General features: G+C 37.4%; 1 protein-coding gene across 1 annotated transcript in view; it reads left to right on the top strand.

Annotated features, from left to right (window-relative positions):
- The window catches only part of SYT14 (synaptotagmin 14), a 201,054-nt gene that overhangs the window by 132,931 nt on the left and 53,678 nt on the right, over positions 1 to 14,445 (top strand). Inside the window, exons 5-6 of the mRNA XM_041767006.1 lie at positions 4,151 to 4,422; positions 9,010 to 9,459. Coding sequence (XP_041622940.1) covers positions 4,151 to 4,422; positions 9,010 to 9,459 — 722 coding nt within the window. The remainder of the gene's footprint in view (positions 1 to 4,150; positions 4,423 to 9,009; positions 9,460 to 14,445) is intronic.

Here is a 14,445-nt window from a genome sequence, read left to right as displayed (position 1 = left end):
ATACAATGGAATATTACTCAGCCATTAGAAACAACAAATACCCACCATTTGCTTTGACATGGATGGAACTGGAGGGTATAATGCTGAGTGAAATAAGTCAATCGGAGAAGGACAGACATTATATGGTTTCATTCATTTGGGGAATATAAAAAATAATGAAAGGGAATAAAGGGGAAAGGAGAAAAATGAGTGGAAAATATCAGAAAGGGAGACACAACACGAGAGACTCCTAACTCTGGGAAACGAACAAGGGGTGGTAGAAAGGGAGGTGGGTGGGGGTGGGGGTGACTGGCTGATGGGCGCTGAGGGGAGCACTTGATGGGATGAGCACTGGGTGTTATTCTATATGCTGGCAAATTGAACACTAATAAAAAATAAATTTATAAAAAATACCAAATATATCTCTTCATCCATTGGTGGACACTTAGGTCATTTGCATATTTTGGCTATTATAAATAATACTACAGTGAACATGGGTTAGAAGGAGGTCTTTATATATTTTGAGTATTAACCCCTTATTGGGTATATGACTTGTAAATATTTTCTCTCATTCCATAGGTTGTCTATAATTTTTTTGATAGCTGTGCAGAAGTTTTTTTTTATATAGTCCCACTCATTTATTTTTGCTTTTGTTGCCTTTGCTTCTGACATTGTCAAGATCAGTGTGAAGGAGCATATTCTCTATGTTTTCATTTAATATTTATAGTTACTTCTCCAACTTGGGTGCCTTTTTAAAATTTTTATTTATTTATTTTTTGCTTAATTGTTCTGGCTACAACTTCCAATTCTATGTTAAATAAAAGTAGTAAAAGTCAGCATCCTTGTCTTGTTTCTTATCTTAGAGGAGAAGCTTTCAGCTTTTTACTGTTGAATATACTGTTAGCTGTAGGTTTGTCATATATGGCCTTTATTATGTTGACTAACATTCTCTCTCTACTCGAGAGATCAGTTGCTCAGCTGGTCTACCAGTTGCTTGAGAGTTTTCGTCATGACTGGAAGTTGAATTCTGTCAAATGCTTTTTCTGTATCTACTGAGATAATCATATGATTTTTATCCTTTATTTTGTTAATGTGTTATATTACATCGTTGATTTATAGATGTTATACCACCCCTGAATCCCTGGGATAGATCCCAGTTGATCGTGCTATATGATGCCTTTCATGTATTGTTGAATTTGGTTTGTTGATATGTTGTTAAGAATTTTTGCATCTATATTCATTAGGGATATTGACCTGTCGTTTTCTTGTAATGTCCTTGTCTAGCTTTGGTATCAGGGTAACGCTGGCCTGGTAAAATGAGCTGAGATGTCTTCTCTCCTCTTCTGTTTTTTGTAAGAATTTCAGAAGAGTTATTATTAATTTTTCTGATGAAACCATCTGGCTCTGGACTTCTGTTTGTTGGGGTTATTGATTACAGGTTTAATCTCCTCATCAGTTATTGGTCTGTTCAGATTTTCTATTTCTTCATGATTTGGTAGCAAGTATGCTTCCAGAAATATATCTGTTTCTTCTAGGTTGTCCAGTTTGTTGGTATATAGTTGTTCATGATAATCTTATAGGCTCTTTTGCATCTGTAGTATCAGTTGTAATGTCTCCATCTTCATATCTAATTTTATTCATTTAAATCCTCTCTCTTTTTTCCTTGGTGAGTGGCATCTACCCTCTTCCATGTAGATACAGACATTGAAGCTGACTGCATCTCCATCTTCACCTTGATAGCTTCTAATTAATCTAAGTGAATTATGGTAATCCCATTCACCCATCAGAGATGGTTTGAGGAGTAGGTATGTACCCATTTCTTTCCAGTGCGATCTGTGGGATAATAAGCTGAGCAATCTGAGATCTGAGAAAAATCACCCCTTTTTATTTATTTATTTATTTATTTATTTATTTATTTATTTATTCATAAGAGACACACAGAGAGAAAGAGAGGCAGAGACACAGGCAGAGGGAGAAGCAGGCTCCACACAGGAAGCCCGATGTGGGACTCAATCCCAGGACTCCAGGATCACACTCTGGGCCAAAGGTGGGGCTAAACCACTGAGCCCCCCAGGGATCCCCTTTCTTTAAAAAAAAAAAAAAGCTTGGGGCACCTGGGTGGCTCAGTAGTTGAGTGTCTGCTTTGGCTCAGGTTGTGATCCCAGGGTCTGGAGATCGAGTCCCACATCGGGCTCCCTGCAGGGAACCTGCTTCTCCCTCTGCCTATGTCTCTGCCTCTCTGTGTCTCTCATGAATGGATAAATGAAATCTTTTTTAAAAAATTATAAATTTTAAATAATAAAGGTAAAGGAAAAGATGGTAGGCTGACTCCTAAAACCACTACATTGGGAAATTTTTAATTGACTTAATGTTACAGCAAATATTAGGTATTATCATTTAATTTATAATTCAGTGGCTGGTTAAATATACATTTTTATGAGGGGAAGATATTGGTTAAATAATTTTAAAAAGTATCAGTAGAGAATATATTTGGAAACAACAGAAAATCCAACTATCAGTGTTTTGTTATGTTTTTTAACATAGAGGGTTTGTCTCAGGCTTCTAGAAGTTTAAAGATAGCTACTTAGTAATGTTTCAGTTACCCAGATACTTTGTATCTTTCTACTTCTTCTTCCTTAGCCCTTATTGTCATGCTTGTTACTCGGTAGTTACAAGATGGTCACAGCAGCTCCAGGCAGGAGGAAGGAGAAAGAACAAAAAGGGCATGCCAGCTCTGCCTGCTTTTATCAGGAAAACCAAAGGTTTCCTGGAAGCCCCTCTCTGAAATCTGGGATATTGTGTTTTATTTGCTACTCCTGGAAGCCCCTCTCTGAAGTATGGGATATTGTGTTTTATTTGTTACTAAGTGCAGTATATCAGTTCCATCTATCTTCCTTCTCAAATTTAGCTTCCAGTATGTTAATTCAGTAACTTTTTTATCTCTTACGTCTTATAAACCAAAGTTATATGTTAGACTGACTAGGTAAGACATTTAGTTTTCTTTTTCTAAAATTAGGGCTTCTGAGCAGATATGTAAATTTGTGCTAAGTTCATGCAAATTAATATTTTTCATTTGAACCAGGCATTGTGATAATTTTTAAATGAGCTTTGTATTTCTTATGTAAAGTTTTACTGTCTTAGGAAGAACAGAAGACCTATTGAGCATTTGAACTGAACTCCATTATAAGAATTATAATACAAAATACCTTTTTTTTCAGGGCCCCTTTTAAGAACGGAGATTCACAGTCCATTAAAAGAAAAAATGAGCAGTGTTTAAATTTAATACCTGATACTGCATTCAGGATTTATCTGCAGAGACTTAGCTACTCTTAAATTGTATAGTCAACTCTATTTTTTTTTTACATCTCCCACCTCCCCCACCTCTCTCCTGTTCACAGACGTATTTATTCTGAGTTGCTGAGACAGATCATTGAGGTAAAAATTAAAAGGATCATTTAAGACAGAAAGAAAACGTGGTTTCAGATTCATTGCTGGTGGTAGCGATGCCTGCTGTAGACAAGGTGGAGCCGTGCTTTAGAAGGAGTGGGGATGCAGGGTGTGGTGGGGCAGGCAGTAGCCACCTGATGGTGGAGACAAGGCGAAATGCAGTATCCGGTTTCTGCTCTTCGATGGGGATTAGGCCTGGATTCACAGTGCACTTCATTGTAGGATTCCAGCTCGAGGGTGAATATGAAAGAACGGTTTCTGACACTGCTGAGCTGGTTGCAAGTTTAAGTTCATCTCAGTAGTTGAAGAAAACAAATGACACTTTTATGTTTGTTGTACCTCGAGTGGCGAGAGAGGCCACACATCATAGGGGAGTGTGTAAAATATATGCATGCTTTCAAATTGTTGTGAAAGAAAGAACTAAGTAAATAAGCTATTTCCCTAAGACTTACCACTCTCCCATTTTTTATGGTATATACCAGCATTTCTCCGAGTATGTGACTTTTATGTCTCCTAATCCTACTGTGCAGGAGAGGAGTGGGAAACCAGACTATTTTATTTCTGCACCTCTCAGGAAAGAAAGAAACTCATGAGTGGATCTAATAGTTACCTTGCCACAAATTTTTTTAATCCATTTTTTTTTTAAGTTATATACAGTAATTGTGGACTGTACTGCATGTTGAGGCTAACTGGAAACAGTGACCAGATTCTTAATCATTGTCAGGAAACTGCATTCAGAGAATGAGAAGAACACCCCCACTGGATGAATTGCAGCCACCACCATATCAGGATGACAGTGGTTCTCCCCATCTCTCATGTACGCCCTCAGAAATTGGGGACAGTAAATGTGAATTTTCCCACTGCAGCAACAGTCCAAGATGCTCATATAACAAGTGCCCAAGTGAAGGAAGCACAGGTCATGAAGTAGAAAGTTTTCCTAATAAAGGATACGAAGAAGATGTTCCAAGTGACAGCACTGCCGTCCTGAGCCCTGAAGTAAGTAACACAGTACACAGAGCCTTTTACATGGATGTTACTGGAGGATGATAAACCTGTGCAGCTCCTCTTGGTAAGAAGGTTTGACCACTGTCCTGTCCCTTGTGGCTTACGGTACCAGTATTATCCTTGATCTCATCTTTATCCTGCAGACTTATCAGGACTGTCCCCACCATTCTTCACCCCCCCCCCTTTTCCCCAAAGGGAAGAAAAGGAGAGTAATTCGTGAGATACTGAACCATTATCTCCCCCACACACCCCAGTTTCAACCTCAAAATAGGTCTGTTTTTATTTTCACATTTTATACAAAACATTCTGGAATTACTTACCTGCTTCTTTCATCTTGAGGTCCCTATTTTTGTGCTTTTTATTTTTTTAATTTATTTTTTAAATTCTTTTATTTTGGATATTTTTACTTTGGGGGGGTCACTCACTCATGTTTTATGGGTTTTTCCAAAAATAATGTTTTTGCATTTTCATATCATGGAATATGGAAGGGGTAAGTGATGCTCAGTTTACTAATGAACCTTGAACGCATCATGCTTTTAGAGTTGTTGGTTGGTTGTGTTTTATTTCCTATTTTGAAACCAAAGTGTGAAAATGACAACAAAAATAGGTGTGTTGAACTTTTGAAGTCTTTCCATGTTCTTAAAAGGATTTGTTTTAATCTTCCTTTTATGATGATAACTATAAAGGTAACTTAAAGGTTTCTATTAGGTGGCATATACTTTTAAGAACTATTTCTTTTAGATTGCAGGTTTTTACAACTTTTTGCCCAGACAACATTTCATAATATGTAGTGTGTCAGTGTTCTTACTGGATGAATTTTCATCTGTTGTCAAAATTAAATATGGAAGTAGAGCTATGAACAGAATTCCCTTAGTTTTTAGGTTTTTTTCTTATATGATTTCTAAACCCACATTTTATCTGTTACTACTTTTCTACTATTTCTACCATTCTAATATTGTATCTAACTTAGGAGAAAATTCCACACTGGAATTTTCAGTTTAATGCATCAATATTTCATGATTTTCTGCAAAGAATATTTCTCTGTGCCCTGTGCCTGAACATATATGAGACCGTAATTCTAGAGGTTTACACACTGGATAGATAGCCAGCAAGCTAGCAGTGAAGCCTGGATTGCAGAATTAACAACAATGATGGCTGGCAACGATTATGCCAGCAGCTTTGCTATAAGCCTTCCAGTCAGCACATTTCATTTTAGTAACATCATCTTCAGGAGGTTATTTCCATTTTTCAAAGGAAAACATTAAGACTCAGAGAGCGAAGCAGTTTGCCCACGTATATGCACCTCTCAGATGGTAGAGCTGTCATCCAAACCCAGGTGTACCTGACTGCAAAAACAGTGCTCTAACCAACTGTATTCTGTTGCCCCTCCTGACCTAAATCATTGCGTGGGAAATTACGTCAATGTGTTGGTACTCTCCCAGTACACCACCAGGGAAGCTATTTCAGAGGACTCGTGGACCGAATTCATATCCTCAGATTACGTGTGTGTGTGTGTGTACGTGTGCGTATGTGTTAATCTATTTCAGATATAAAGCAAGAAGTAAGAGGAACAGGATGAGATAGGTTAGCACACTTAGGATAGGATGCCAGTAGGTACAGGTGGCAGGAACACACTGTGTGAGCCTTGATTTAGGTAATGCCCAGATGCCCTGTCCCTCTTTATGCCCCATCATTGTTTCCTTTATACAGTGTGGTAACTAGGACAAGAGTTGAGATTTTTGTAGATAATCTGTACACCCAGTGCAGGGCTCGTACTCATGACACCCAGATCAAGAGTCGCACACTCTCCTGCTGAGCCAGCCAGGTGCCCACGAGTTGAGATTTGAACAGGGGTGCCATGGGCCAAAAACCTGGCTTTCTGGGAGAGATGCAGGGACAGTACTTCTGGTCATTGGTGATCCTTGCCAGTTAGACTTTTTAATTTGCATCTCCATATGAGGAACACATGGGTGACAGAGCTATTAGCTCAGAGGTGACATGATCATGGTGTGGGCCTAACAACCCTTTCTCTAGGTAGAACTCATTTTTTCTGTGATATTTTTTACTTACTGACCTATCTTTGGCATATATTCCGAGTTATTAATGTAGTTACTGTCTGTATTTACTCTATCTTCTGAATTTTGCCTGTCTCTCAAATTACTGCCTTATTCATTATTTATAGTTAATATAGCCTTTGAGCTTTGCCCATATTTCAGAGGCTGCCAGCTTGCTCTCTGCTAACACTTATGAGTCTCTTCTATCCTGCTTGTTTTTGTGTCTCTACAGAAGAATGGAATATATTCAAATACTGCAAATGCACATTATATCAGCATCTAGATGCTTTTATAGCCCGTTAGTATAGAGTCCAATCTTGTGTTTTTTCAAGTTTATTTTGCTTCCTACTGTTCCTTTAATAGATGTTATTTATCAAATAGAAAATTCTTACTTTCCTCTTGTTTTATCCAGGATATTAGCTGTGTTAGAGCCCGTCCACATACATGACTGAACTGGGGTAGGAGTGAGGGTTCCAGAAAGTTCCCTGGCATGGAGGTCACAAACTCTATTAATGACCTATTGCTAGCTCACACTGATTCAAAACTGTAATTCAGACCCCTTGAAAGGAAGAGTTATTTTCTAGTTGTCTGTCACAGAACCCAAATAGTAGTTTTTATCTGTAAAGGACCCCCCTTTTAACCCTCTCTGGGACCTTATGAAATTTTTACTTCCTTGAAAACCATAGTTATTATGATACTATTTTAGAAAGTATTTCATTGAAAAATCAAGCCATGTAATTAATCATCTTTGATTACCAACTACAAAGTGGCATACATTGAAACATTGTGCTCTAGGCTGTCAACTTTTTTGACAAAGTAAGAATATGGAAAAAGTAAGTAAAAGTAAGTAAGTTTATGACAAAGTAAGAATCAGGAAATACACATTTCCTGATTTCATCATATTACATTTAAAAAACCCTGAATTCTTCAATAAGAAATAATTGTTCTTCATTTGTTATCTTTCTTTTTTTTCTACACGGTACCAACCAGGTCAACATAGTTAGACATGTAAGATTTATGATGTAAAGACTTGACTATTTCTGGTTCTCTACTACATCCCTACCCCCACCCCCACCTAAAACATGGCCTGACCTGTAGTGCCATAGTTAGGTACATGTTAAGCTGCTTTAACAAGAGACTAATACAGTGGCTAAAAACCATCAAAGATAGTCCAGGGTGAGTAGGTGGCTTTGCTTCACCACATTATTCAGAGGCCCGGGGTTTTGATGTCATTGTTGTTGGTTGTGATCACTTTCATGTCCCCTAAAGTACTGTCCTAGTCCACGTGGTCCAGGCAAAGCCACGCATCCTACTTGCATGCCTGCTTGTGGGAAGACTGAGAAAGAGGGCGAAAGACAAGTGATTTCTTCTGTAAACATGGTCTAGATGTTTCACACATAACTTCTGTTTGCTTCCCATTGACCGGGGCCAAGTCTCATGAGCGTAGCAGCCATTAGGCAAGTTTTGAAGCATAGGCTCTTGCCAGGCAGTGTTTTTGCACCTAAAACTAGTTCTTAGGCAAAAAGGGAAGACTGGGACCTACTAGTTGTAACCACTGCCATAGGCACTAAGGACATATTCAAAAACAGGAAATTATAAAATTGGTCCACATTTCAAAATAAAAGACATTTAAGATTTCTTAAAATACTAGAAGGGGCAAAGTGGTAGAGTTGCAAGGTCAGAGACCTGGGTTTGGCACTGTCGGTAATTAGCCAATTCCTACTACATTCCAGAGGGCTGGACTGGCGGGAATGCAAGACAACTCCAGGTGGAATGGGTGTGATTTCTTTCAATATTATAATTAAAATATATACCTTCAGTCTTTCTTGAACTTTGGAAATGTGTAGTCAGCAATTTTCGACAGTAATTAGCATTAGAAAATACATAGTTTTTCAAATTCAGGTTAAAAATTAAAGTGTAAATAGTGTGTGTGTGTGTTATGGAAGTAAGTGTTTGGCTGCAAATATTTTTGAGGCCTTTGGATTTATCCTTTCATATTTCATATTTCCACTGATTTCCAAGCCTAGATGTGTTATTATTGTGTTGCAGATGGGGGCATTTTAGAATAAACTTTGAAAATGAGACCAATGTTTTCAATGGCATTGCACTCATATTTATGTCCTCTTTCTTGCCAGCCTAAATACTGAGCTGTCAGTTGTGTTGTATATAATGCTCGAAGTGAGATGTAGTAGTTTCCTACAAAAAGAAGAGAGATACACATTGAAGTGTATATTTTCAATTCGCATCATAAAGACGTATATCCAACTTTCTCAAATTGTGATGGGGAATGCTAAATTCTTTGTCTTTGTTACAATAAGTTTTTGAGTTTAACCTACCACTTTTACTACTCTGGCCCTGTAGAGTAACTTTTGATCGTAGTTAACTATTAATTACTATTACTTTCATTGTGACAGCAAATCAAGACAGTTGTCACATCTTCCTAAAGAAATATCAGGTATTTATATACATGCTAGATTAAATAATAGAGTTAAACACTGAAAACATTTAAATTTGCTTTTCTTAGGATATGTCAGCTCAAGGATCATCTTCACAGCTTCCTAAACCTTTTGATCCTGAGCCAGAAGCTAAATATGGCACACTGGATGTGACTTTTGACTATGACTCACAAGAACAGAAGCTTCTGGTAACAGTGACAGCTGTCACAGATATCCCGACATATAACAGGACAGGTGGCAACTCATGGCAAGTACACCTTGTTCTTCTACCTATAAAGAAACAGAGAGCAAAAACCAGCATCCAGAGAGGACCATGCCCTGTCTTCACAGAGACATTCAAATTTAATCATGTTGAATCTGAGATGATTGGAAATTATGCAGTTCGGTTTAGACTGTATGGTGTACATCGCATGAAAAAAGAAAAGATTGTGGGGGAAAAGATTTTTTATTTAACAAAATTGAATCTTCAAGGGAAAATGTCATTACCTGTGATATTGGAACCTTCTTACAATCATTCTGTGAGTATCTGATCAAATAGCCTGAATACGGTTTGTGTCATGGTATATCACATACATAATTTTTAAAATCCTTGATCAAGCCAACCAGTGTTTCCATTTTTTATGTAATAATCATATCCTTAGAAAATTTCTAAGCCCTGGATAGGTAGGTATAATTCCTTCTCATTCTCTAGAAGTTGCCCCTGAAGATTATATGTGATTAATTTTATGTATTTTATTTTATCCTTCACAGAGTCGAGTCCAGTGTTTTACACATTTGCTCCTTTGTTAAATATTTATTAGATGATTGGTTATGACATCAAATGAACTTGTTATAGAATTTATTGTTTTCTTTCCAGGTTAAAACTTAGTGATACAGCAAGATCTAGCCTCATCTCTTACGTATCTCTTTCGGCATCTCTTACTGCTGAAACTATTTGCTTTTATAGGATATATGCTGCTGCCCAGGTCATGACTGATTATCTTCCCAGAACTCCTGTGAAATTATTTTTAAAGATTCAAAAGAAAATCTGGTCTTGCTATACTCTGTACCCTTTTTCAACAAAGATTTTGCAGTATATCTGAGAGAATACTTCAGTTTGGTCTATGAGCTGTTCTCCCTTTTCTCTTTTTTTCTGCAGGTTCTGATCATATACAAGTCTCTCTCTCCCTCTCTTCACATTTTTAACTAAATTCCCATAAGACATTGCAAATCACAGGAGTGCTGAACTGCTTCTTTAAAGTGGGGAGATACATTATACCACATAGTTATTTAGATTATGAGGAAATCTGTAATATGCTGTAAATGTAAATTATGAATTATATTTATTCCTCTCTGTTATATTGAATTAAAATCATTTTTATAATATAAATACAGAGATTTTAGATTGGATGTGTATTTTAAAATAAAAATATAATATTTTAGGGTTGTTTTTAAGCTTTTGTAGATATAAGCGTAAGTTCAAGATCAGAGCCTCACTGAATTTATACCAGACAGCATTTGATCTTATAGGACCATCATTTACATTTATTTTCCAGCATACCATTTTAGCTAGATGATTTCAACAGTTTTAAAACCAAAAGGTGATAATAAATATAGTATATCCCTGTGGGTTTGTAGGATAATATTTAGCCTTTATTGATAACTTGTTATAACTGTAAGTTGTAGGATTACCATTTTGGGGAAATGTCCTTTTTAAAAATACAGTATCAGTTTATCAGAGGAGAGAGAAAAGAAACTCCAGGCAATATTTCAGAGGGAAAAAGATAATTTTTTATAAAATTGAATAGTCTGCAATTCTTGATAGAATTTTAAGCTTTTTCATGATTTGGTCTGAGTGATGACTAGTTAACCTATAGAAAAATACATTCTTTTAGAGAAATACCTGATTTAAATTACAAGAGAATGTATCATCATGAGGTATGTATTTTGTGTTTATTTACTTCAAATTATCTGTTCCCGATTCTGAATTGATTATATTTGTTACACAAAGAAAAGGAAGCCATAGAAAATAATATGATTTTATCTCTGGTCAGGCTTAAATTATTTCTGTACACACCTACATTACGTGTATTAGCTTATTACAGTCATCAATTCTCTATTTCTGACAACCAGTACAATACATTTCTGAGGCGTGTTCACAAAAAGAAAAAAGTGCTAGACAAACAGCTTCTAAGACATAGCATTTAAATCTGAATAAAACTATCCATCTTCTGCTCTTAAAGGATTTTTTTCTCTGCACTGCCACACTTTTCAAACATAATTCCTGTTTTTCATTGTTCTCTCTTGCCATCTTTCCTGTCCATCTTCTCAAAATCTCATTGCTTGTTTTTGGCTTCTGTGCCAGAAACCATTCGGCACACCACAGTTGTAAGGTCAAGACTCAGAATTCTATCAGTTGTCATAACAATAAAATACTTCTAGAATGTGTATGTTCTGTGTATGCTACAGCATTAATGTTCCCTTTGCTTTAGTTTAGTACTAACCATATGGAGAAATCATGTGATTATGGATTACATGGGTGATTTTAGCTTCAATTCTGTAAGATGGAATATATAGGTAAGAAGTTCTTTCATAATGACACATTCTTGTAGTTTTGAATAATTATTTGTTCTTGTTGCAAGAATATGAGCTGTTAGGCAAAGGACGGTTTTAATCCAGTGAAAAAATGTATATACTATGATTAAAACATATTTGAAGCTTAGTTACAGTTTACCTTCATGGGTAATAATAGAAAAATAGAGTTCTACAAAGTAACATTGAGCTTTATAGCTATTTTGGGGGGAACTGATCAGATCAATACATTGAGAGAAAAATGACCACTATCACCTAATGACTTTTTGAGGAATAAATCCCGAGTTTACCTTAGGTTAGGCTTTAAGTTGAACCTTAAGATAAAGATGCAGTTTGATCACTGAATGATAGAAAGTATACACAGGGTTGAAAAAACATGAGTTGTGTTTACTAACTAGTTGTGGTTATAACCTTGGATAAATTATCCAATTACTTTAGACATCAGGTTCCTCATTAGTAAAACTAGGGAATTTAACCAAATGTCCCATCCATCTCTGATATTCCAATTCTATTAATATATATTGGAAAAGATGTTGGTTAAGAACAGAAATGGGTGGATTTTAGATGGGTTTTGTATGCCAAATGTCTGACATTTTGTTCAGTTTTTTTACTCTTCCCTATCTTTTCAACCATCTTCTAATGTCTGAAAGCGTCCCAACAAATAGGCCCACCCCCCAAGGGTAAGCCTTGAAGTTCACTTTCCCAGTCTGACTGGTAGCTAGGTCAGGAGCCATGCTCCCTGGGCTCTGTCACTCTTAATCATTTCCAGGAAACCTCAGTGCACACCGGACAGAGAATCAGGTGCTGCACTCACCTCATGTCTGCATGAGGCTCATGGTGGAGGAATCTGATCTTCAGAGTCAGCAGTAATTCTGAAATAGCTTTGCTAGTGCAGGAATAGTATTGGTGCTAGACAGTGACCATTGCAGGAGAGAAAAGACCATGGCATATAAGTGTCCAGGGCAGGGAGCAGCAGCAGAATTTCCTCACCAGGCCAGTTCTGCAGGATGGTTTTAGGCTTTGTTCTTGAGAAACTTACCCATAAGCCTGTTCTTTAGTCTTCCTGATTCCTTTAGTAAATTACTCTCTCACTTAGAGTTAGCTACCAGTGTTTTTGAATGGATCCCTGGCTAATAAATGTAGAAATAGCCATATGGTTTATTATTTACTTGTTTTAGTGATCTCTTAAGCCATAGCCAACAGCTACAGTGTTATAGTTACCCTTCCTACCATGGTGTATCCCTCTTAAAATTGGAGTTTTTCTCATGTACTCAACTGTGTTCATATGGCTTTTTCCAAGTGTGGAATCTGTATTTTTGGCCTTGTATTACTGTGTGTTAACAGTTGCCTGGAATAGCCTCTCCTCCTTCCACATTCCAGTTGTATTTCTCATTCAACTTACTAGATTCTTAATATAATTTTTAATATTGACACCTTATTCTCAATAATGAGACCTTATTCGATCGCTCACAAACATACACAACCCATCCTAAGCAGACAGTATTTAGTTAGCATAATGTACACAGCATGATAGCTATTAATGGGGGCTTAAGTCCCAGAGCTGCAAAGCACTGTGTTCAGCTCACATCTTGAATGAGCTCAGAAGTAGACTCTTGGCAAGGCCTCCAGGTACTAGCCCAGCCCAGCAGAAACTTCGATTTCAGTCATGAGAGACCCTAAGCAGAGAACCCAGCTGAGTTCATTTGTGGATTCTGACCTACAAGAAACATGATGAAACTGAAGTCGTAATGCTACAGGTGCTTTATATGTGCCCAGACACCTGTCTTCCATTAAGTCTGGTTCCACATTATATTTCTGTGTGAATGCATAGCACCTGTAGTAAGTAGACGTGGGAGTGGGTGGGCTTGTCTAAGGGGTGAGGAGATCCTCAGGAACTTCCAGGACTTAAAGACTGGAGAAGGGAGGGGCTAAGTTAGGAAGAGAGAGAGAACAAAGTATCACAGAAGCCAAGAAGCAATTATGAAGGAAGGAATAATCAAATGCTTTGTCAAATGCTGCTAATGGAACCAATAATCTAAGTATTAAAATTATTCATTGAATTCAGAATATGCAGGTAATGGGTAGCCTTAAAGGGACCAATTTGGGTAGGGTCATGAGGGCAAAATCCAAAGTAGACTGGCAATCATGTGGACAACTTTTACACCAAGTTTGTCTCTGAAAATAAGAAGGAAGAGGGGATGGTTTTTGGAAAGAGGGGCTTTTGGAAGATGTTTTTGAGGTTAGGAGAGATGGGCATGCTTATCGTTACTGATGCCACTAATGTCATCAGTGGTGGAGTGTACGAGGGGAGTGGCTAATTGAAGATGGGCATTCATGGATTGGTCTGGGATGAACAGAGAGGCAAAAATGTTAAGAGTATTTTGAAGACACATACTTAAATTGTGGACCATGAAATCTCAGTTGAAGAAAGAAGTGAAGCTAGTAAGGGACTGATATGCAGGGGAAGGAATGAAAACCCCAAGGATATCAAGGGACAGATAGAGTGAAGAAGAAGTATGGAATGATGGGAATGTGGTGTGAGAGGAGATTGCTTTCAGTTCTGATGATGGATGGCAAGAGTGCAGAGTGAGCATCTGAGATGGAATAGGCGGCATAATCACCGGAGATGGCTAAGTTGGTTAAGCGAAGCCAGGTGCTCTCAATGTCCATGTGGTGGCTGGGTTCTCCACATGGACATTGAAGTCACAGAAGATACTGGCAGAATTGAAGTGTCAAAGAAGATCGAATTAAAGATTATTGTTCTCAAGGAATGAAGAGGAAAAGTCCAGGAGAGACTATGGATAAGGACAGGATGACATCAGTCTTAAAGAAGAATAGTTATTCTTCCCTATAAATTCAGAGGAGGACTATTTGAGAAAGCAACAGAGAATTTTGCTTTTTGACCCTGAGTCACGTCTGGTATGAGGGAATAA

Source organism: Vulpes lagopus, chromosome 1 (genome assembly GCF_018345385.1).
Source record: "Vulpes lagopus strain Blue_001 chromosome 1, ASM1834538v1, whole genome shotgun sequence".
NCBI classification, from domain to species: domain Eukaryota; kingdom Metazoa; phylum Chordata; class Mammalia; order Carnivora; family Canidae; genus Vulpes; species Vulpes lagopus.
Note: the sequence above shows the minus strand (reverse complement) of the source record. Positions and strands in the feature narration are given on the sequence as shown.